The sequence below is a fragment of the Melanerpes formicivorus genome, unplaced genomic scaffold (genome assembly GCF_026170545.1).
Source record: "Melanerpes formicivorus ecotype bairdi unplaced genomic scaffold, bMelFor1.0.p_v2 SCAF_49, whole genome shotgun sequence".
Taxonomy (NCBI): Eukaryota; Metazoa; Chordata; class Aves; order Piciformes; family Picidae; genus Melanerpes; species Melanerpes formicivorus.
The window spans coordinates 4,187,549-4,211,987 of record NW_027142401.1 but is presented as its reverse complement, the minus strand read 5'-3'; the positions used below and the strand labels follow the sequence as shown (position 1 = coordinate 4,211,987).

Genomic DNA, 24,439 nt, shown 5'->3' with positions numbered 1-24,439 from the left:
AAATTTAACACAAAATGTTGCTTTTTTTTTAATGTAATTTTTCTTTCAAAACTAAGATTTACCCCACTGTGTTTCTAAATAGTATCATAGTATCAGTCAGGGTTGGAAGGGACCACAAGGATCATAGTGTCATAGTATCATTCAGGGTTGGAAGGGACTACAAGGATCATCTAGTTCCAACCCCCCTGCCATGGGCAGGGACACCCCACACTAGATCAGCCTGGCCAGAGCCTCATCCAGCCTGGTCTTAAACACCTCCAGAGACAGGGCCTCAACCACCTCCCTGGACAACCCATTCCAGGGCTTCCCCACTCTCACAGTGAAGAACCTCCTCCTCACCTCCAGCCTGAATCTCCCCACCTCCAGCTTCATTCCATTCCCCCTAGTCCTATCCCTACTTGATATCCTGAGAAGTCCCTCCCCAGCCTTCTTGTAGGCCCCCTTCAGATACTGGAAGGCCAATACACATAAATGTGTTTCCAATACCAGCAACTAAGGTTATGGGTCTCTTGGACCATTTATTAAATGCAGGTACACAGCCAGTCTGCAAAGGTGCCTTAAAAATTAGTTTTCCTTTGATCTCAAGAGCAACACAAAGCTTCTGATGTGGCTCTTTGTACTAGATAAGATTTTATTTCTCTGCTGTTTTTCTGGTGTGTGATTGGAACTGAGAAGAAAGCATTTTTTAAAACAGAAAGCTGCCTGCCTGCTCACACAGTAGGTTATTGATTACATTTTAATACAGAGTCCTCATAGTGCTCCTCAGGCTGCAGCTTGAAATATCCTGTTACAAATGCACAATCTCAGGTTTTGGAAAAGACAACCTGTCATGTTCTGTTGTCTGTTTTATCTTGTCTTTACATCATGCAGTTGAGTACCTAAAGTGTGAGTGGTTATTTTTATTGATGCTTTTACTTACTGTTTCTGCAGAAAATAGAGGCCCGGGTGTCTGCTGATGAAGATCTTAAACTTTCTGATCTTCTGAAATATTACCTAAGGGAATCTCAAGCTGCTAAGGTGAATTTATGGGGGGGGATTGTTCAGTATTTCTTGAGAGGAAAAACATAAAAATGAGAACAAGGGATCATCTTGAGAAATATGCAGTAGATAGGTTCTCCTTAACTGTAAAACCTGGATCTCTGTTGTAGGTAAGTGTTGGGGTTTGGTTTAAGCAAGAGGGGACATGGGTCCCAGAAACACCTGTGCAATTCAAGCCTTGAAGGATTCTCTGTTGATAATATAGCAATGGAGTAGGAGCTGTGGGAAAGTGCTGATTGCTTGGTATGCTGAAGTCCAGCTGCCCCTGAGAAGGGAGGCAAGCAAGATAAGGAGGAGGCGAGATCTGGGAAAAAAGAGCAATTAGACTGAGTAGAAAAATTCCAGAGAATAGTGAAAACAATGATGTAACCTTTTAGAGAGAAGCCAATAGTATGTGTTAAATTAGAATAGAATTAACTATGCATAAGATGAGACTATAAATAATGAAGTGTGGAACAATAAAGTTAGATGATTACTATCACTCATATTGAGTGCTGTCGTCCCTGTCTCCATTCTCGTCAGGTAAGAAACCACAATGCAGTTGCTGATCCTGGGACTGACTGTTTGGAAATCTGTGATCCCAGTTTTTGAGGCCAAATTGTGCAGTATAATTAAAACCAGTGGTGGAGTTCTTTGTGAACTGTTCATGTGTTTGCTGCTTGTAGACTGCATGCAATTGCAGTTTTTTAAGTGTTAAAATGGAATGGACTGGATGGTCTGCAAGTACTGATGCAAAAACCCATGGGCCAGATTTGGTGTTCTGTACCTATGAACATTTCATTCTTAGTGTTGGATGTGATGTGCTAGAATGAGGAAGCATGTGACAGAAAATGTCCAGGCTTAGAAGATGACAGCACAAAAAAATGCTACCTGTTTTTTTGAGCCTGTGTGTATTTCCAATATATAACATCAATAGAGGCTGTTGCTAATCCTAAAAGCTGTGAAATTTCCCATGATTGCCTCTTCTTGGGTTGGTGGTGGTGTTGGTTTGGGGTTTTTTGGAGTATCATATAAGCCATCTGTTCCTAGCCTCTGTCAGACAAGATGCAGACCAGATTATTAACTTGTATGTCTGATCCAGTAGGGACATTCCTGTGAGTTGCAGAATGAAGGAATGTGAATGCAAATAACAGTAAGGATTGAAATGCAACAACAAAAAGACTAAATCTGAACTATTTTTTCTCCCTCTCTCTTTCTTGTTTGATATACACTAAAATCCTTGGTTAGATATTTGTAAACACCTTACATATTTTCTACTTTTATCTGGTTTTTAATAGGATCTCCTATATAGAAGATCTAGGTCACTAGTGGATTATGAAAATGCTAATAAGGCATTGGATAAAGCAAGAGCAAAGAACAAAGATGTGTTGCAAGCTGAAACTACTCAGCAAATATGCTGTCAGAAGTTTGAGAAGATTTCTGAATCAGCAAAACAAGGTATTTGGGTGGTCTTTGATCCTGTCTTGCCACTTGAACATTAACAGGTTTTAGGATGTTATTAGTGAGACTAGATTTTTTTGTTGTTGTGTGTCCTAAAAAGAACTCTTATCTTTTAATCAGCATTTACTTATTTTAGCAAGTTCAAATGATATTTCCCTTTGGCTCCTCTCAGATCCAGTCAGCAGGGCAAAGTCCATGTGCAAATTATTTGTTAACCACTTCTTTTTATATGCACAGTATAGACTAGAAAGATGGTAATTCCTAGCAATAAAGGCAAACCTAATCTTTTAAAGTACTCTTGATACTCCCTATCTGGTTTTATACATTCTCCTGTGAAAGCAGCAGTCTGTCACAGAGGTGATACTACATCAGAAAAGGAGGAAATGATGAAATCCAATCTCACTGAAATGGCAGGGTTACAGTAGCTGTAGAAAGGAGCCCTTTTTATATGTTGCTTTTTCTTCTGGAAACTTAGGGGTTTTAGGCCAAGATTGTTCTGAGCTAATGATCATCTGACATGATTATTTGTTCAGATTTGTTCAAGGTTTAAACACCCTGCTCCTCTGGTTTTATCATTAAAGAATCTTATGATTTCTATAAATGAGACAGCAGAGAATGAGTGATCCTATGAGCCACAGAGGTATATGCATAAAGCATACTTGCTTCCTCCTCTCTTCATGATAGTTCTGGCTTAGTATCTTCCCTAAAGACTTTCACATATCAGCCTTCTAAAAACAGTGCACATGGAATGAGAGAGTTAAGTGTTTAAAAGCCATCCATACTGCAGCCTTTTTTTTTCAGAAGAGCTTTGCATCCACAAAAGGTTAGCTGGAGGTGAGGAGCTCTAGTGATGGTTTGCTTTCATCCAATAGTGTAGCAGTATCTTTGAACCTGAAATGTGCTGATGTTAAACCTGAGCTTTTTCCTGTTGCCTTTTCTCATCCTTTTATTTCTTTCATCCTGAAGGAAAGTCTGTGAGCAGTTGAAGGCCTTTTCAGTAATACTGTTAATTACCCCTTTTTACTTTCTGTAGAACTGATAGACTTTAAGACAAGAAGAGTTGCAGCATTCAGAAAAAATCTGGTGGAACTAGCAGAACTGGAATTAAAGCATGCTAAGGTAATTGTGATCCTTTCTTCCCTGTATTTAAATAGATTTTAGCCATTATAAGCTTGAAAAACCACAATGGCTACATTTGTTATGTCAGATTCAGGAAAGGGGAATTTGAAGGCAAGCATCATCCAGAAAGGTGAACTTCCTTGAATAACAAAGGGAAAAACAAAGCATAGGTGGAATATCTCTGAGGGGCTGGTGTGCTTTAGATGCCTTTGGAAAACTTATCTCCTTGAAGATGATTTTGGCTTCAGTTTGATGTTTCTGTAGCTGTTTGATATTTTATAGCTGCAGAGTTTGAACACCTGCCTATTTTTATAACCTCATTGCACCATTTGACTGCGAGACAGGAAGTGGTTTCTCCTGTTACCCAGATGTTGAGGACTTGATGTATAGGATAGGCAAACTATTGAGCAGGAGATCATTTGTCTGAAGTCAGGTCAGTGTTACCCTGAATATGCTTTTTGAATATTTCTGCTTTTAAACTATACTATACTAAACTTTTAAACTGTAAAGTGCTAACAGAAGAGAAATGTTTCACAAAGCTTTTTCAGTAGAAAATTTTTTTGCAAGAAAAAGTTAAATTTCTCCATTTATTTGATCCTTTGAATCCATATGAACTCAGTGTTAAGTTAGGTTATCTGCTCTGATTTCATAGCCAAGTACAACAGTGTCTTACTTCAACAATCCTATAGCAGGGGCAGCTGTCTTTTAAAATTGAACTTGTTAGCACTTCCCATTCTCATCACAAATCTGAAAGTGCATTGGCTACCAAGCTTTCAATGCACTTGGAATGTGGGTGTTGAAAGGACTCCTGAAGAGGTGTACAATCATAGAATCAGCCAGGTTAGAAAAGACCTCAAAGATCATCAAGTCCAACCTATTACCCAGTACCTAACACCTCATGACAGCTAAACCATGGATTCAAGTGCCACATCCAATCCTTTTTTGAACACCTCCAGGGACGGTGACTCCACCACCTCCCTGGGCAGCACATTCCAATGGCCAATTACTCTTTTTGTGAAGAACTTCCTCACTTTGAGCCTAAGCTTCCCCTGGTGCAGCTTGAGACTGTGTCCTCTTGTTCTGCCACTGGTTGCCTGGGAGAAGAGACCAACCCCAACCTGTGTACAACTTCCTTTCAGGTAGTTGTAGACAGCAATAAGGTCTCCCCTGAGCCTGAGATACACTCTTTTTCAGTAGTGTTGACAGTGTCAATCTTCATTCTGTCAGACCCCTTGTTTATAAAACTAACGCTCTGTAAAAGGTTAAATTGGGGACTTCTTGATTGATTTATCTTTTTTAAATCTTTGTAGGTATAAGTTAGTTTGATAAGATCTTCAGTTGATAATCAGTAAGGTGTGTGATACTCCTTTTCAGGATGAACAGTGCTTGCTTTAATGTGCTCTGAAATTCAGCTTTATTTCTGCCGAAGTCTTAAAACTTCTCATAATGCTTGGCTTGTTCAGCCACCCTGCTTCTCAGTGTACAACCACTGTCTATATCCAACCCTGAGTGCCCAGAAATCCATGTGGGTCATGAATGTACTGGTTATGGGGTGAAATGAATAGTCGTAGCAATGTTCTTAACTCTTGTCCTCGAGATAGTCCTGTTGCAAGGCAAACTTGCAACCGTGTTTATTGCTTTGCCATGTCATGCTTTAACAAGGGAATGAATCCCCAGCATTTCTGGCCTGCTTCTGTCATTTGACTCTTCATGATTTCACAGTATCACAGTATAACTTAGCTTGGAAAGGACCTCGAGGATCATCGAGTCCAACCTATCAACACAGACCCCATGACTAGACCATGGCACCAAGTGCCACATCCAATCCCCTCTTGAACGCCTCCAGGGATGGTGACTCCACCACCTCCCTGGGCAGCACATTCCAATGATGAATGACTCGCTCGGTGAAGAACTTTCTCCTCACCTCGAGTCTAAACCTCCCCTGGCGCAGCTTGAGACTGTGTCCCCTTGTTCTGGTGCTGGTTGCCTGGAAGAAGAGACCAACCCCTTCCCGGCTACAACCACCTTTCAGGTAGTTGTAGAGAGCAATAAGGTCACCCCTGAGCCTCCTCTTCTCCAGGCTAAACAATCCCAGCTCCCTCAGCCTCTCCTCACAGGGCTGTGTTCAAGGCCTCTCCCCAGCCTTGTTGCCCTTTTCTGGACATGTTCAAATGTTTTGATGTCCTTCCTAAACTGAGGGGCCCAGAACTGGACACAGGAGTCAAGGTGTGGCCTAACCAATGCAGAGTACAGTGGCACAATGACCTCCCTGCTCCTGCTGGCCACACTATTCCTAATGCAGTCCAGGATGCCATTGGCCTTCTTGGCCACCTGGGCACACTGCTGGCTCATGCTTAGGCAGCTGTCAGTCAGCACCCCCAGGTCCCTCTCTGTTCGGCAGCTCTCCAGCCACTCCGACCCCAGCTTGTAGCTCTGCATGGGATTGCCTTAGCCAAAGTGCAGCACTCGGCACTTGGACTTGTTAAATGCCATCCCATTGGATGGATTGGATGGGTTTCTTTTAACTGATCCTTGCCTACGTCCTTGCATGCCTTGGAGTGGAGTGCTTAAAAATGTCTCTACCCTGTAAAGCATCCTTAAAGAATCGCTCATATTAACTCTCTGTGCAAGTCAAAATCTTGTAGTGATAGTCTCTTGAATTTTGAGAGCTGGTAACCACAGAAGGCAAAGAAGGGAAAATGCTTAAATTCTTTAGCTTCAACTTCTTTGTGTTTCTTAGAATCCTCAATTGACCTGGAAGAACTTGAATTTTTTTATCACTTTTTAATTTGGCACCACATCTTATTTAAGGTATACTTCAGGTAGTTTGTCTGTGGGATACTTTGTCTTAGTAGAATCGCTAACAGGGAGTGTGTCAGGCTGTAATAGAAACTTTGAACTGCAGCATTGGCTCTGAAGCTGAACTTTTTGCTGACCTTTTCACCTATTTTATCCTGGAGCACTGTAAGATTCTCTAGACAACTTTGAATATTCAAAGTCTTACAGTATAAAAGGCCCTTTTGACTCAGGGTGACAGTTGATGAGATGTTGACAGACGTGACTTTTTGAATGAAAGGCTATTTTGTTTCTCACTGGGTTTGGAAGTTCTGGGTTTGTTTCAAAGCCTCTGTTTCATATTCATTCAAAACAAGCTCCTACAGATGGGTCAGTTTGGCTCCTGTGCTTTTATTTCTACAGATGGAGTTGGATTATGACAGAGTTTACCAGTGGAACAGATCATATGTTTCAGTTTTATGTAGTGGGGAATTTTCTTATGAATGCTGTGACCAGCATATTTGAGGATAATCTTAGAGAGAGCTTTTTAATCATACAGAGTGTTGAAGGATGAAATGGTCTGGTGGAGGCCTTCTGAAGTAGTTCCATAAAAGGAAGAGAGAAGATATGAGAAGATTCAGGGATTTTTTTTAAGACAGCATTGTGCCCTGATGGTTAGGGGAATAGGAAAGTCTCCCCTTGTCCCAAAGGGGGATGTTTCTATACTTGTTGCCATGTAAGTCATGAACAATGCTTCCATTTCAGGGAGACTAAGTAGCCCTGGTTTCAGCTGGGCTAAGCTGGAGTGTTTGCAGATGCCTAATTCCTCTTGTAGTAGTGCCAAAAGAGGGCTGGGTAAAATTCAAACCCCTACTTCTTCATGTAGACAAGAAAGGTCTTAAGTGCTCTTTCCAGCCAAAAAGTTAACTGTGGAGAGGCAGGCAACAGGTAACACTGTTGCAGGCTTTTGCTACAAGTCTTGTGTTGAGGGGTTGGTTTGGTGGTGTTTTTTTTCCTGAAAGGCATGCCTCTGGACTAGCTGTCATACAGATGCCTGTCTCTGAATGGGTCTAGTCATGTGTCTTCTGAACTTGGAGTTTCTTGGCATGGAAAGTATGGAGCTGAAATATGATGCAGCCGTGGATGCTGGAGTTCACCTGAGCTCATTCCTCTTTGGAAGGAGCCCTATGAGGAGAGGCTGAGGGAGCTGGGATTTTTTAGCCTGGAGAAGAGGAGGCTCAGGGGTGACCTCATTGCCCTCTACAACTACCTGAAAGGTGGTTGTAGCCAGGAAGGGGTTGGTTTCTTCTCCCAGGCAACCAGCACCAGAACAAGGGGACACAGTCTCAAGCTGTGCCAGGGGAAGTTTAGGCTGGAGGTGAGGAGAAAGTTCTTCACAGAGAGAGTCATTCGTCATTGGAATGTGCTGCCCAGGGAGGTGGTGGAGTCACCATCCCTGGAGGTATTCAAGAGGGGATTGGACATGGCACTTAGTGCCATGGTCTAGTCATGAGGTCTGTGGTGACAGGTTGGACTCAATGATCCTCGAGCTCTCTTCCACCCTTAGTGATACTGTGATACTGTGAATTTAGCCACAATGAAGGCTGCTGTGTGATTTACTGTTAAAAGTTATTTGCTCTGTGCAGAGAGAAAAACAAAAGTTCCCAAAACAGAGACAGCTGCAGTGAAGTCAGAAGGACCAAGTATCAAGAAGGGGTTCTGAGAGACAGGTTGCATTTCTTCAGCTGTTTCTGTGTGGCTCTAGAAGACTGGAGAGTGATAGGGAAATCAAGCTTTTAGTAAACCATGGACACTATATATACAAATACTCAGTGTCCTTTCTCTGCCCAGTTATGTTTGTGCTACTTCCTTATAAAACACTTGTTTTCATCTTCTAATACCCTCTTTCCCTTTCCTGGTTGCAGCTCAAGATGTTTGAAAAAGCTAAAAACCAAACTCTGTGTTAGATTGCTTTAAGCTGATGCAAGTGCAGACCACTGCCAGGAAGGATGACGATACATGACTCCGTTCCTTTCCCTGATGCTGGCACTATTTTGTGTGCAGCTGTGGATTAAGATGAAGCTAAAATTTGCTCTGGGTTTTTCTGAGCTTTATTTTCAGTCTTGTTTCACAGCATCCCTTTGTGTCAAAACACACAGCTTTGGCTGGGAATAAGAGAGAACTGAGGTCTTAGCAGCAGCATGGGGTTGTTTCTGGGGTTGCTTAGCCTGGAGAAGGGGAGGCTCAGGGGAGACCTTATTGCTCTCTACAGCTACCTGAAAGGAGGTTGTAGCGAGGTGGGGGTTGGTCTCTTCTCCCAGGCAACCAGCACCAGAACAAGAGGACACAGTCTAAAGCTGCACTAAGGGGAGGTTTAGGCTTGAGGTGAGGAGAAAGTTCTTCACAGAGAGTAATTTGCCATTGGAATGGGCTGCCCAGGGAGGGAGGTAGTGGAGTCACCGTCCCTGGAGGTGTTCAGAAAAGGATTGGATGTGGCACTTGGAGCCATGGTTTAGTTAGTCATGAAGTGTTGGGTGATAGGTTGGACTTCATGATCTCTGAGATCTTGTCCAGCCTTGTTGATTCTATGTATTCTAGGTACACTTAAAATAGCTGCCAAACTGCACCTTTAGGTTCTGCTTGGTCTCTGACAGATTAGACTGATTAGACTAGACAGATTGAGGTTTCTTTTCCTGTGGCCATTCTGTCTGACTATCCCTCTAGGTCATGTTTAATTTTTGCTTTACTAGTTCTGTGTTTCTTCATGACTTCATACAGCTGTAGGTAATGTAAGACCTGATTAAGTGTTTGGATTTAAGCAGCTGAATTTTGAGATGAAGGAGGGAAGTTTGATAGCTGGTGAAATTGCTAAGGTTATAGTCATATACTTAAGGCATTTACAGCCTTGGCTTTACTTCTAGAGTCTTTTGACACAAAAATTGTAGCTGGATAACCACTTCCTTCAAGTTATAAAAAAAGTATTTAAACATCTCTTTCTACAACTATTAATGTGTGTGTTCTTGCCTCTGGGGTTTTTTTGGCAACAGAATTTGTTGCATTACTAGCAACAGATGTCTGGTTTGGAGTGGACAGAAGGAGGGAGTAAGTGAAATCCAGTGCCACTGGATTTGGTTAAATGTCAGTAATTCTTTCTTGCCTGCAAAGGATGTTTCTGTCAGTGTGGTTCTGCCAGTAACTAACAGCTGGCAAGAAACACTTTTCTGCATCTGAATTTGTAGGAATTTCTTCAGTTATGCTGATGTAAGGCAAATGTCAGTTGTTGCAGCCAGAAAGAGCAATGGCTCACAGCCCCTGTTGTCCTTGGTTTATTACAGTTTGAGCAAGGTTGTTCTCATGAATGTTTGTACATTTGGTATAATGAAAATGAGCGATTCATCTGGGTGGAAGACTTCCTGTATCAAGAACAGTGTGGCCAGCAGGAGCAGGGAGGTCATTCTGCCCCTGTATACTGCACTGGTTAGGCCACACCTCGAGTACTGTGTCCAGTTCTGGGCCCCTCAGTTTAGGAAGGAGGTTGACTTGCTGGAACGAGTCCAGAGAAGAGCAACAAAGTTGGTGAGGGGTTTGGAACACAAGCCCTATGAGGAGAGACTGAGGGAGCTGGGGTTGCTCAGCCTGGAGAAGAGGAGACTCAGGGGTGACCTTATTGCTCTCTACAACTACCTGAAGGGAGGTTGTAGACAGGCAGAGGTTGGTCTCTTCTCCCAGGCAGCCAGTACCAGAACAAGAGGACACAGTCTCAGGCTGCGCCAGGGGAGGTTTAGGTTGGATGTTAGGAAGAAGTTCTATACAGAGAGAGTGATTGCCCATTGGAATGGGCTGCCTGGGGAGGTGGTGGAGTCGCCGTCATTGAAGGTGTTCAGGAGGAGACTTGATGGGGTGCTTGGTGCCATGGGTTAGCTGTTTGGGTGGGTTGGATTGGTTGATGGGTTGGGCACGATGATCTTGAAGGTCTCTTCCAACCTGGTTTGGTTTATTCTAAAGGTTTATTCTAATAAAGTAGACTGGGTGGCCAAGTCTGGAAATGGCTGATGTATAAAAGGCATCTTGGGACCATCTTTTGAGTGCTCCATAGCGGCCTGTGCATTGCAAGTATACTTCGTGCTGCTAATTGGTTGTAAAGAGCTGGACAAAAGATCGCTGTCGCTCTTCTGTACCACGTAGCATGCGCGCAGCCCCCAAAGAGCACTTCAGACTGAAGTATTAGGTTTGAGGAGTGAAGTACTCCTTTTCATTCCTTACTTCATTCCAGCTCAAAATCAGCTGTTCAGTAACAGAGACCCTAGATTTATGGATCTTGTGCGCTGCAAAGATGGATCACCAAGCCCCATGAATCTCACGCCTAGTGAGCTAGTTCCTGCCACAGAATGCATCAGAAGCTTTTAAATAGTGTGTGGCTGTCCTTTGCCAGTATAGGCATACAAAGACAAAAAGCTCTTGAAGATGTAACTGCCTTCGGGAGAAGGCTGAAAAGGATTCAGTAGACACAGCTGGGAAGCTTCTACTTTGGAGCCTTTAATTTAGTTAATTGCCTAAAGTGGATTATAAGAGGCTTAGTGGGGGATATAATTAAGATTTCTTACCTTTTTGGGCTGAAGGCTACTGTCCTGCCTGTCTGACAGAGGTCACTTGGATTGCTTTCAACTGAGAAAGTAAGAATGATGAGTGTTTTAGTACTTGTGTGGGCTGTTTCTCAAGGACAAGCAGATCACAGCTACCGGTGCTGTTTGTTTATGGGCTTTGGTTTCTTTGAGCTTTTCAGGTTTCTTTTGGGATCCAAAACCTTTATAAAAGGCATCAGATTCTCCTCTGTTTATAACAAGCTGTTTTCTTCTTCCATTTTATCTGAGCCTAATAGGAATTACTCCTAACACTACCATATTGCTTCTTAAACAGTGATTTCAGATTTGGGAATGAATCTAGTACAGCTATTTAATAGCGAATAGGCAGTAGTTCAAAGTAATCTTAGCGTTAATAAATACTGTGACTACTGATCAGGGTGGGGTTTATCTGGAAAGTAAATCCTGCCTTGCTTTTTCCCACTGCCTTTAGTTCACAAGGTTACCTTTGTAAGTGTCAGTTCTGTAAATTCATATAGAAATCTGAAAGTCAACTTGTATGGTTTTTAGGGTAGGGTTAGAATGCTTTAAATAAGATCTGAAACACCTTTGTGTTTGAAAAGAAGGACAAAACTTGACATTAGAGATGAAGCTTGCTTAACTTATTGCTCTCTACAACTACCTGAAGGGAGGTAGTAGCCAGGAGGGGGTTGGTCTCTTCTCCCAGGCAACCAGCACTGGAACAAGAGGACACAGTCTCAGACTGCACCAGGGGAAGTTTAGGCTCGAGGTGAGGAGAAAGTTCTTCACAGAGAGAGTTGTTAGTTGTTGGAATGGGCTGCCCAGGGAGGTGGTGGAGTCACTGTCCCTGGAGGTGTTCAAGAGGGGATTGGACGTGGCACTTTGTGCCATGGTTTAGTAGTCATGAGGTCTTGGGTGACAGGTTGGACTTGATGATCTTTGAGGTTTTTTCCAACCTTATTGATTCTATGATACTGTGTTCCGGTAATTAGTTCTCTAGCTCCAAGCAGGTAAATGATTATGCTGTGTTTCAAGCAAGGCCTACCCTTGAACAGAGCTATGAGCTTAGCTGGCTGCTATAACTTGTAGGCACTGAGTGCTGTGAATTGGTTAACACTTCTTGGTGAGTGCAGTATTCAGTACAATAGTTTAATACTTCTGCTTTGGGAATTGTATGCCAGTGACCATCACTGGAAATTCTTTGCTAAGACAGTGCTCTGCAGTGAATAGTTTTTGTGCCCAGACTAGCTCTTTAGTGAGAAACTTGTGAAGAAACATGGAAAGGGTATTAAATGCTTGTTGTTTTTAATCTCAGCTTGGCTCTCTTTAGTTCCATGACACAATGCTCCTACAGTCCAAATAATTACAAGGCTGGTGAGAGGTCTGGAGCACAAACCCTGTGAGGAGAGGCTGAGTGAGCTGGGGGTGTTTAGTCTGGAGAAGAGGAGGCTCAGGGCAGACCTTATTGCTCGCTATAACTACCTGAAAGGAGGTTGTAGATGGGTGGGGATTGGTCTCTTCTCCCAGGCAACCAGCATCAGAACAGGAGGACACAGCCTTAAGCTGTGCCAGGGGAGGTTTAGGCTGGAGGTGAGGAGAAAGTTCTTCACTGAGAGAGTAATTGGCCATTGGAATGTGCCGCCCAGGGAGGTGGTGGAGTCACCGTCCATGGAGGTGTTCAAAAAAGGATTGGATGTGTCACTTGAAGCCATGGTTTAGTTGTCCTGAGGTGTTAAGTATTAGGTAATAGTTTGGGCTTGATGATCTCTGAGGTCTTTTCCAACCTGGTTGATTCTGTGATTCTTGAAGATAAAAGTTACATGAATAATTTTACATAATCGTAGAATCAGTAAGGTTGGAAAAGACCTCAGAGATCAAGTCCAACCTATGACCTAATGCCTAACACCACAAAATACCTGCCTGTTCTTCCCCAGTGCTGTTACTGCTATTTAAAAAACACTTTGTTTTGATTTGGTTTTGCCACAGATAGAAAATCAGGCAGGGAAATGTGGTCATGTTTTTCTTGTTTCTTTTTTTACAGGGTAACTTACAGCTGCTGCAGAGCTGCCTGGCAGTGTTAAATGGTGACACATAAGCTACGCTCCGTCCTCCCACTAACAAGGGCTGCCCTCCTCTGGATTCTGTTTCCATGACTTTAAACAGGCATTTACAGTTCCTGGAGAAACCATCCGACGAAGCGCATACAAGCCAGCTCCTTTCAAAAGAATTGAAGCCCAACACCTGAAAGTAGCTCCAGACTATATGAAGCAACAGCATACTTGTTATACATACATACATACTCATGTTTATTTAATCATTATGCTTTCATGGTTGAGAAACCAAGGCTCTGTTTTTGTGAGACTAGCCGATATGATTATGTTTCACCTTACGAATACTACGATACGCTACCGATCCTTATTTACCTTTGTAAAGTTCACCGTTTCTCCAGTGCACCATTTGAAGCCCATGGTTCAAATGGCCCTAAATATTACCATTAGATATTAGTCTCTTGTTACTATAATGGCATTGTATACACTTGTCTTAGTTTTGTTTTGTTGGTTTGGGGGTTGGTTTGGGTGTTTTTTTTTTTTCCCCACGTACTGATACCGAGCAACTTAAATCTTTTTTGTTTTCTCTCTTCTTTTTCAATTGTGAACATTTCTTAGAGATTTTTTGGAGACCTTTGTGTAACCTTTATAACTATGATTTAAAAAAAGAAAAGCAAATGCATTAGTATGTTTGCCTTAACTTGTAGACTAATCCAATTATTGTAAAATAAACCATGGAATCAATGATTTTTCTAAAAGGATTGCAGGCATTGTATCATCTGTAAGCTGAATATTTTCTAGTAAATCGATTTCATTAGCTTTTTCTCTATTCATCCTATAAAAAAACAACCCATTGAGGATTGGATTGGTCTGACACTGAATACTCACCCAGTAATTTTTCACTTGCATTCTCAGGTTTATCTGTTTGCCTGTCTGTTCGTCTGTGACTTTTCCTATCCAGTGCACTTAAACTGTTTCGAGCTTGGTGGCTAACTTCGCAGTTTCTTTGGCAGAAGTGCTTTGCAGAGAACTTTTTTTTTGGGGGGGGTTTCTTTCCAAAAAGGGAAAATTTAAATTAGCAGAAGGGAGATCAGAAAATGTATAAAATACCAATGAAAGGTAGGAGTGCTGCCCCACTTTCGTACGGAGCAGAGAAGGTTTTTGCTTCAGAAAATGAAAAGTAAAGGTATCCCAAATAAAGGAGTGCCTGAAAAGGATCTCATTCTGCTTGCTGGACTTAACCTTATGAATCCAGTTTGAATTGTTGTATTGCTTTGTCTCTTCTACTTGAACTGTGACTTTTCCAAGAGGTGCTGTTCTATTGTGTAATTTCAGGATGTCATACAATTAGGTTTTACTTGATTAATTGCTCTTCATAGTAGGATTGCTGCTTTATACGGGTTTGTAGAGCTTCAGTGGAGCAGCCTAAGTTTTGGTGAATGGGATATATGGAGATGCAGGCCAATGTAAGTCAATGCTTCTGTGGCTACAGACTCCCTGTACTGCTGCAGAGGTGTGTGGGGTTGGTTGTCTTTAAGGGGGTAACCTGCACAGTGTAGCATCCCCTATGCTGCTGCCTGGCACCTTGGAACACTTCAAAGGCAGAGGAGTTTCTTAGCTGAGCAAGCATGCTGTTTGCATTGTGTGTTGAGTTGCACACACATAGCCTCCCTCAGACTTGGATTACCACTGCCCAGCGGCTTGCAGCAACTCATCTCCTGTACGTAACACGTGCCAGCACTGGCTCATACAGTAATACTGCGCTGTTGTTCATCTTGCAGATCTAGCAGCTGTAATTCCTAAGGAACTCGTCTGAAAATAGACTACAAGGCACAAAGATTACAATGTATATACAGCTAACACCATTGTAAATATTTTAAGTAGGATGTGGGAACAGTTTTTAGACTAGTCCTCGGTGTGCAGTGTTACTAGTTCATTAAACTTTTTTCAAGCCTGTTGGTATTGGGTGTGTCTCTTAAAGCTCTAAGCCCTGCCTGTGGGGCTATGCACAAAGGTACGTGATATCCCGACCCGAAGACTTGCAGCTCCGAGGGCAAAACAAGAGCTCGGGCGCCCGGGTCCCACCTCAGCGCGGGGCGGCGGCGCTGCCCTCCATCCCCTTCGCGGGGGCCAAGCCGCGGCAGCGGCCGGCAGCAGAGGGCTGAGCGGCGCTACGCGGGGGCGGGAGGTGCGCGGCTGCCGGAAGCCGGCGGGGAGACCGGAAGTGGAGGAGCTGCGCCGCTCGGGGTCGCGCTGCTCGGAGCCGCGCGCAGGCCGCCCGCTGTCGCCATGAGCTGCCTGCGGGAGGAGGACGATCCCTACGTGGTGGAGGAGCCCAGCGACGAGGAGCGAGCGCTCAGCAGGTGCTGGAGAGCCCCCGCTACGGGCAGGCCCGGGGCGCTTTAATGGCTGCCCTCACTGGGGTGGTCGGGCCGGGGGCCTCCGCCACCCACCGATTCCCACTGCTGCCTGGAGTCTTCTGGCCGGGGTCCGAGGAGGCCCGGCGGCTCCGGGTGCTGCCTGCGGGCGGCGAGGCCGTGAGGCCCCTGCCCTGCGCGACGGGGCTCCCTCAGGGCCCGGTCGTTGGGCCGGGCAGTGGGTTCCGCCCGCGGGGTGCAGAAGAGGGCCTTATAAGCGGCGTATTTCACACTGCTAACCTTATAAATGCCAGTGTGTAAAAGCATGAGGCTCCTGCACGGGGCCTCGCTGAGAGAGCTGCAGCCAGTCACCTGCAGCCCCTTTGCATTAGAACCAGAGGTGTAACACCAACAACCTAATAAAATACTCCTGTAAATACATTTCCTGTGAACACGAGCAAGTGCTTCCCCGTGGATCCACACGATTCAGAGGTTCGTTCTCTCAGTGACCTGAGTCGGTGTTTTCAGCCGGTTATCATAACTAAGTGTGTAACGCTTAATACTGCAGCTCAGAAGATGAGGTGGATGTGCTCTTACACGGCACTCCGGAACAGAAGCGCAAGCTGATACGGGAGTGCTTGACGGGCGAAAGCGAGTCTTCCAGTGACGATGAGTTCCAGAAGGAGATGGAAGCAGAGCTGACCACCACCATGAGGACTATGGAAGGCAAATGGAAGTCGCCAGACACGGGTACATTTTAACAGCTGCTCACATATGAAATCGGGAGCTAAGTGGTGTCCAGATAAGGTGTGAAGTTTATTATTGTTGTGGCTATAGATGTGTCTGGTGACAGTCAGCTGCTGTTTGAAGCCCACACAGGATCTTTAAATGACTGATTACTCGAGCAGAAACGGTCTCCAGGTGCCATTTCAGTGAATGTCACTTGTTTAAGCTCTAAGACTTTGAATTTGGTGTTTCTGAACTGATTTCCTACTTTAATATATTTTCTCTTTATTGGAACAGTCCCCTTTCCCCCCATATCTCTTTGTTCTTAAGTTGCAGATTGCAGACTCTCGTACTTTGTGCTGGGTGGCTATCAAGATAAGCTCCTGTCTTGAAGAAAGGAATGGTAGATTGAAATCCCAAACCATCTGGGGGGAAAACTCAGGGAAAGATGTTAATCTCTTCTTTCCTTGCCTACTTACAGTAAAACTGTATTAAACGTGTGTATTCTGGAGTTGGTGTACCATGGGTACAAGAGGATGGATTGCTTTGGCATTTAAGAGCATGTGTTCTTTTTAACCTCTTACAAAACACTCAAGGAGGTGTTCTTAAGTTCCTGGAGAATCAGTATAATGTTTGCTTTATTGTAGAGGCTTCACTGCATTCAGTGGGTTTGTTGGTTTCAGTTGTGTCAGTGGACAAATCTGAGCTCTAGGTTTTGGTTGTGTAGTTAGGAAGATGTAGCACTGGTTTTACCACATCTGTCCACAGAAAGGGATTTTTGGGGCAGACTTGCCTGGCTGTGGCATATCTGCTTGGGAATTAGGCTAAGTCCTTTTTGAACTGCTGTGGCCCTGAAATTTTGGGGCCTTGTTTTAGTGCACATTGTTGTAATCAAAGTTTGTGAAAGTGTGCCACACCTGCATGTTCTTCCTCATGTGACTGGAGATCTGTGGAGTGTCTTAGACTGTGTGGATTACATAAGGCAGGGGCAGTTATATGTGATGTCCTCTGTGCCTAGAGAGGGAGTGTATCTTAGGGGAAGTGTTGCTTTGATCTGTAGCTGAGATTCATCTTAGAAGGGAGTAAGCAGTCAGAGGACATGGTGCACCAGGGGAGGTTTAGGCTAGATGTTAGGAAGAAGTTCTTCATAGAAAGGGTGATTGGTTGTTGGAATGGGCTGCCCAGGGAGGTGGTGGAGTCACCATCACTGGAGGTGTTTAGGAAAAGACTGGATGGGGTGCTTGGTGCCATGGTTTAGTTGATTAGGTGGTGTTGGATGATAGGTTGGAGTCGATGATCTCAAAGGTCTCTTCCAACCTGGTCCGGTTCGGTTCGGTTCGGTTCGGTTCTGTTCTGTTCTATTCTATTCTATTCTATTCTATTCTATTCTATTCTATTCTATTCTATTCTCTATTCTATTCTATTCTATTCTCTATTCTATTCTATTCTATTCTCTATTCTATTCTATTCTATTCTCTATTCTATTCTATTCTCTATTCTATTCTCTATTCTATTCTAGCTCTGAGAGAGTGCCTGTAAAAGAAATAACACGAGTGGATCACGTTGTAGGACTAAACTGGGAGAAATGTAACTTAGCACATCCAGATAAAGCAGAGCACTCCTGGATAGATTTACCTTGGAAATGAAGGTTTGTTCTGGGCTGTATACTTGATGACTTTTCAGTGGGGTGTTACTACCACTTCTCTCTAATTTCCCTCACAGGTACTTTCTCAAGTACTGAGCAGACTGGATCTGCCACCACTTCAAAATACTACGATGACATTTACTTCGATTCTGATTCAGAGGATGAAGATAAACTAGGTAAATGGCTGAGGAGAGGAGAACATCTTTCTTTTGCATCCTGTAGAATCCTTTAGTGAGGTCAAGGGGCTGTTTCTGAAGGCAGCCTTTTGGGGGGAATTACCAGCCTGTATCACCTCAGCCTAGTTCCTGTAACTTTATGACATCTCCCAACCCACATAAGGCGTGTTAATGCTTTGGAGTGGCACAGTTGGGAGGAGACCTGAGTTAGACTTTTCTGTTACGGTTCACATTTGTTGTGAGTATGTAAAAGGAAAACTAAAAACTGAGTACTGAAATTTTTGGTGTAGAGAATCGTCCTGTGTGTGATGGATGTAACAAGTGCTTGCACAAACCCTTCCAGTTACACAGGATGTCCGAAAGAACAGAAAACAGCAGCAGCGCCGGATTCTTTCCAACGATGAGCTGCTGTATGACCCAGAAGAAGACAGCAGAGACCAAGAGTGGGTGGACTCACAGAGGAGGGGGTAAGAGACCATAAAGATTTGAACTGTAGGAGGAAGTCAGACTCTTCCCAGTGGTGCACAAAGACAGGACAAGGGGCAATGGGTGGAAGTTGAGGCATAGGAAGTTCCCAAGGGCAGATTTAGAATTTAGAATAAAGCAGGTTGGAAGAGACCTTCGAGATCATCATGTCCAACCCATCAACCAATCCAACCCACCTAAACAACTAACCCATGGCACCAAGCACCCCATCAAGTCTCCTCCTGAACACCTCCAATGATGGTGACTCCACCACCTCCCCAGGCAGCCCATTCCAATAGACAATCACTCTCTCTGTATAGAACTTCTTCCTAACATCCAGCCTAAACCTCCCCTGGCGCAGCCTGAGACTGTGTCCTCTTGTTCTGGTACTGGCTGCCTGGGAGAAGAAACCAACCTCTGCCTGTCTACAACTTCCCTTCAGGTAGTTGTAGAGAGCAATAAGGTCACCCCTGAGTCTCCTCTTCTCCAGGCTAAGCAACCCCAGCTCCCTCAGTCTCTCCTCATAGGGCTTGTGTTCCAAACCCCTCACCAACTTTGTTGCCCTTCTCTGGACTCGTTCCAGCAACTCAACCTCCTTCCTAAACTGAGGGGCCCAGAACTGGACACAGGACTCAAGGTGTGGCCTAACCAGTGCAGTGTACAGGGGCAGAATGACCTCTCTGCTCCTGCTGGCCACACTGTTCCTGATGCAGGCCAGGATGCCATTGGCCCTCTTGGCTGCCTGGGCACACTGCAGGCTCATGGAAACATGAGGAAAATTTTTTTTCACTGTGAGGATGGAACAGGTTCACTGGAACAGGCTACCCAGGGGCTTGTGGAGTCTCCTCTGGACACATCCAAAACCTGCCTGGATGCGTTCCTGTGTGACCTACCCTAGACTCTGGCAGCAGGGTTGGCCTGGATGATCTTCTGAGGTCCCTTCCAGCCCCTAACATTCTGTGTTTCTGTGATACTTAGCATAAGCTGAAAAATGTAAAAGAAAAGTGGTGACTGTAGAGAAAAAGTTGATGCTGTCAAGTCCATGGAGTGAAAATTCTTGTTTAGAATTCCCAGCATAGGAAGCTTGGATGGCCATAAAATTCATAAGGAATGGAAGTGGAGTCTTCAGACTTACACAGTTCTCAAACTTGAAGTTTTTTACAATAGAGGCTTCTTAGTTCTGTAAGCCAGCTTTGTCTGTAGATCTCTGAATAAATGTGCTGTGAATCACAGAACCACAGAATCATTTTGGTTGGGAGAGACCTTCAAGATTTCAAGATCATCGAGTCCAAGCATTAACCCAGCACTGCCAAGTTGCCACTAAACTGTGTCACTCAGCACCATAGCTCCACATACCTCTCTTTGAAACCCCTCCAGAGATGGAGGCTCTACCACTGCCCTGGGGAGCCTGGGCCAGGCCTTGACAACCCTCAAGAGGAAGAAATTGTTCCTTGTGTCCAACCTAAACCTCCCCTGGTGCAACTTGAGGCTGTTTCCTCTTGTCCTATCCCTAGTTCCCTGGGAGAAAAGACCAACCCTCACCTGGTTCCAGCCTCCTTTTAAGAAAAGGCTGCCAGATACTTTGATTGCTGAAGTAATCTCTGTTTCTACTAAATAATGTATTTCTAGTTTTGGAAAACTTTGAGTTTAGCAAGCCACAAAATACTCAGATGAAACAGGAACAGCACAAAGCTGCTTTACTGAGGATTTTTTGAGGGGTGAAGTAGAGGAATGGTTGTTGCAGCAGAACTGAAATTCTCTGTGTGAAATCTGTTGAAAAGGACTATATTAATGTATGTTAGCTGCAGAGTCTGTTCTTGAGACATCTGCCTTGTCAGAGGAGAGGGGTGCTAGGTGTGCATTCTCATTCCAGGTGTGTTTTCTCACAGAATGAAAATACTCTGTACATAGTGAATGAAAAGGTAATAGTGTGTGTTCCCCTCTACTTATTTATGTGCTTTGAGTTACAGTATCACAGTTTCACAGTATCACTAAGGTTGGAAGAGACCTCGAGGATCATCAAGTCCAACCTGTCACCACAGACCTCATGACTAGACCATGGCACCAAGTGCCACATCCAATCCCCTCTTGAAAACCTCCAGGGATGGTGACTCCACCACCTCCCTGGACAGCACATTCCAGTGACTTATGACTCTCTCAGTGAAGATAAGGGCAACAAGGCTGGTGGGAGGCCTTGAGCACAAGCCCTATGAGGAGAGCCTGAGGGAGCTGGGGTTGCTTAGCCTGGAGAAGAGGAGGCTCAGGGGTGACCTCATTGCCCTCTACAACTACCTGAAAGGTGGTTGTAGCCAGGAAGGGGTTGGTCTCTTCTCCCAGGCAACCAGCACCAGAACAAGAGGACACAGTCTCAAGCTGTGCCAGGGGAGTTTAGGCTCAAGGTGAGGAGAAAGTTCTTCACCGAGAGAGTCATTTGTCATTGGAATGTGCTGCCCAGGGAGGTGGTGGAGTCACCATCCCTTGAGGTGTTCAAGAGGAGATTGGATGTGGCACTTGGTGCCATGGTCTAGTCATGGGGTCTGTGGTGACATGTTGGACTCGATGATGCTTGAGGTCCCTTCCAACCTTGGCGATACTGTGTGATACTGTGTGAACTTTCTCCTCACCTCGAGCCTAAACTTCCCCTGGTGCAGCTTGAGACTGTATCCTCTTGTTCTGGTTACCAAAAAGGGTGTCCAGAAGGAACCAAGGATAAATTTTTTTCAATATAAAATTGGTGTTTTTATATATATCTATATAAAAGTTTGCCATCTGAACTGATATGCAAGGGTGTGTAATTTCCCTTTCTTGTCTCTCTTTTCACCTCTCCTGAACTGGCAGGTACCGTAATCAAAGAAGAGCTCTGCCACAGCAGCAGCAGGCAAAACCTGCAGCTGTTCCAAACAGTGATGCTGTTTTGAACTGCCCTGCTTGCATGACAACCTTGTGCCTGGACTGCCAGAGGTAATTACTGAATAACAAGGGGTCTTTTTGGGATGTCTTTTTTCTTCATCAGCCAGAAACTCAATTGATGGCAGTTTGCCTTGGGAGGTGGTGCTCATAAAGAGATGGCAGGTCCATGTCAGTCAGCTTTAGAGGTGAATGCAGGTTTGTAAGAATGATGATCAGTTTAACCTGTGATGGGTTGAGGGGTTAATGGATACAAACTACGTCACAGAAGGTTACACCTCAACAGGAGGAGGAACTTCTTCACTGTGGGAGTCACAGAGCATTGGAAGAAGCTTCTTAGAGAGGTTGTGGAGTCTCCTTCTCTGGAGACTTTCAAGACCTATCTGGATGTGTTCTTCTGTGATCTGTGCTAGATTCTATGGCCTTGCTCTGTCAGGGGGGGTTGGACTCGGTGGAGGTCCCTTCCAACCCCTAACATCCTGTGATCTGTGAACCTCTGACATGGAGATGAAGAGCAGGGTAGAACTTTAGCATAGTTGAGAAGGTAAACAGTTGAAAAAACAACTAAAAATACCATGGACACTAAACAGGAAGTGCAGGCTGCTGGAGTTTTTTTGGTTGGTTGGTTGGGGTTTTTTATTTGGTTGGGTTTTTGTTTGGGGTTTTTTTGGTTGTTGGTTTTTTTTATAGTACATTGGCTTGACAATTAGAGGCATAAAATCATTCCAAGTTGCTTTTGTGTAAAAGTGCCTTGATAATGGGAGGATTAAGCAAAGTGAAGACAATGTATTCTTACTTGGTTTGAGTCTTAGAAGTGTGGGTTTGAATACAGTTACATTTAAAAGTGCCCCATAAAGCATTCACTCAGAGTCTATAGTGTGTTTTGCAGCTCTGCAGTATCTTACTGCACTGCAAACCTAGTTAGTGTTGTTAGCCCCTACTAAGGAGAAGACTCTGGAACTGAGAAGAAAGGAGGAAGAAATCTTGTGAAATGAGGAATGGAATGGAATGGAATGGAATGGAATGGAATGGAATAGAATAGAATAGACCAGACCAGGTTGGAAGAGACCTTCAAGATCATCGCATCCAACCCATCAACCAATCCAACCCACCTAAACAACTAACCCATGGCACCAAGCACCCCACCAAGTCTCCTCCTGAACACCTCCAACGATGGTGACTCCACCACCTCCCCAGGCAGCCCATTCCAATGGGCAATAAATGGGAATAAACTACCTCTCATTTACAAGGATGAAATTCCACAACAGCCTAAAATCCTCTCTGAGTACTGAGTGCTGTTTCTCACTTCACTTTGCTGGCTCTGGTATTCTTTGAGCCTGTTCTGTCATTAAGTTTGCTAAGCTGACAGAAAATGATCCATTTTTATTGTCAGACTGGTCTTCTGTGGGTTTTATAAACTGCATTAGCTCAGCACAAGCAGGAAAGCCAGCAGAAGTCAATAGAGAACCTTCTGAAGCCACCTGTTAGGCTGCTGTAAGGCTGCAGCCCGAGGGACGTTGTGTTCAACTGAATTAAACCGCAGTCCTGAATTTTGCTCCATACCCCAGCTATAGAGGTGTTACAATAATGAGAGCCGAACATGGGCCATTACATTTTATGATAGACATACTTTTTCAAACATGATCTGCCAGTGTTTGTGAAATTAGACATTTCAGGCTTGCAAGAAAGACATTTTGGGATGCAAATGCCAGTAGTTGAGCCATTTTCACTCAGAACTTCGTGATCTTTTGCCTAGGGGGAATGGAATGAAGCTGGAGGCGGGGACATTCAGGCTGGATGTGAGGAGGAAGTTCTTCATCATGAGAGTGGTGAAACCCTGGAATGGGTTGTCCAGGGAGGTGGTTGAGGCCCCATCCCTGGAGGTGTTTAAGCCCAGGCTGGATGAGGCTCTGGCCAGCCTGCTCTAGTGTGGGGTGTCCCTGCCCATGGCAGGGGGGTTGGAACTAGATGATCCTTACGGTCCCTTCCAACCCTGACTGATACTATGATACTACTATGATAAGCAGCAGTGTGTCATTCAGCAGTAACAATACTGTTGTATTCCTGGGTGTTTATTTAGCAAGAACCAGTGTGGTTTTCAGGAACACCTTAAAAACAATGCAGATGGCTACAGTTCCACTTTTTCAATGATTCTTGTAGTTGTGACTCTTCTTCTGTTTGCAAAATCCTCGCAGGTTTTTGGCTTTCAGCCTGTTGGTGTGGTACTTGCTATCTTTAATCCCCTTTTTGAGTCACGATAACTGATTTCTTGGAAGTCAGGTTTTACCAGTTGAATGACTTGGCATTTTTCTCCCTTTCTCTGTAGGCATGAATCTTACAAAACACAATACAGAGCAATGTTTGTGATGAACTGCGTTGTGAACAAGGAGGAGATTTTGAAATACAGAGCCAAGCCGAAGAAAAGAAGTAAGAAAGTGAAGCTCAGCAAAGAAACTGCCTCTGTACAATCAAATCAAGAAGAGGAGGAAGTGTATCATCCAGTGTTATGTACTGAATGCTCAACTGAAGTGGCAGTAATGGATAAAGATGAAGTTTTTCACTTCTTCAATGTTTTAGCCAGCCACTGCTAACGTGCAAAAGCAAGGGGGAAAAAAGTAGCCTGCACTGTTGCCAGACTGTGAAGTATCAAACATGCAGGCAGGTTGGCTTTTCTTAGAGTAAGGCCTCTTAAAATGTACATTTCCATCAGATAGCTTTGTAATGGTTGGACTTCTGCAGAGCTTATGAAATTAATACAGTTAACTGCCTGCACTTGAGAGCAGTATTCTTTCACAGCATCAGGTGTGAGGGCTTTAAACTTTGTAAATACAAGGTAAGAGCTGTGCATTATGATCATTCCCTGTATATATGCTCTCCATTACCTCAACATGCATTGGAACTGTTGCTTAGAATAAATGTTGTGTAGTAACTGGTTCTCCATAGCTGCATTGGTCATTTCTGTGGCACGTGGTAGCAGCTCTTGAGTGTGGGATGTTTGGCTTCTTCAGGCAGGTGTGCTTGGGAGGTTGCAGATTGGTAGGTTTGACAGACAAGGAATTGTCATAGTTAAAGTTTTTGGCCCATCACAGTCTCAAAAATGGGAACTTTTATGGAAGAATGGAAGATAAGCTTCTGTCAGGTT

General features: G+C 44.2%; 2 protein-coding genes across 3 annotated transcripts in view; both read left to right on the top strand.

Moving 5' to 3' along the window:
• The window catches only part of SNX6 (sorting nexin 6), a 36,670-nt gene extending 21,691 nt beyond the window's left edge, over positions 1-14,979 (top strand). For both annotated transcript variants that reach the window (XM_068160353.1, XM_068160352.1), the window contains exons 11-14: positions 931-1,017; positions 2,316-2,475; positions 3,512-3,597; positions 13,015-14,979. In XM_068160353.1, coding sequence (XP_068016454.1) covers positions 931-1,017; positions 2,316-2,475; positions 3,512-3,597; positions 13,015-13,068 — 387 coding nt within the window. In that variant the 3' untranslated portion in view covers positions 13,069-14,979. The remainder of the gene's footprint in view (positions 1-930; positions 1,018-2,315; positions 2,476-3,511; positions 3,598-13,014) is intronic.
• A 261-nt stretch (positions 14,980-15,240) lies between these two features.
• On the top strand, positions 15,241-24,237 carry EAPP (E2F associated phosphoprotein). Its single transcript, XM_068160351.1, has 6 exons — positions 15,241-15,384; positions 15,947-16,128; positions 17,827-17,925; positions 18,269-18,392; positions 21,229-21,351; positions 23,624-24,237. The coding sequence occupies exons 1-6, from the start codon at positions 15,311-15,313 to the stop codon at positions 23,886-23,888; spliced, it is 867 nt and encodes a 288-aa protein (XP_068016452.1). The 5' UTR covers positions 15,241-15,310; the 3' UTR covers positions 23,889-24,237.
• The last annotated feature ends 202 nt before the right edge of the window (positions 24,238-24,439 follow it).

Coding starts and splice junctions, on each gene's coding strand:
- EAPP (XM_068160351.1), top strand. CDS start 15,311: ATGAGCTGCCTGCGGGAGGAGGACGATCCCTACGTGGTGGAGGAGCCC. Junction 16,129..17,826: donor ATGGAAGTCGCCAGACACGG/GTACATTTTAAC, acceptor TTTCCCTCACAG/GTACTTTCTCAAGTACTGAG. Junction 21,352..23,623: donor TTGTGCCTGGACTGCCAGAG/GTAATTACTGAA, acceptor CTTTCTCTGTAG/GCATGAATCTTACAAAACAC.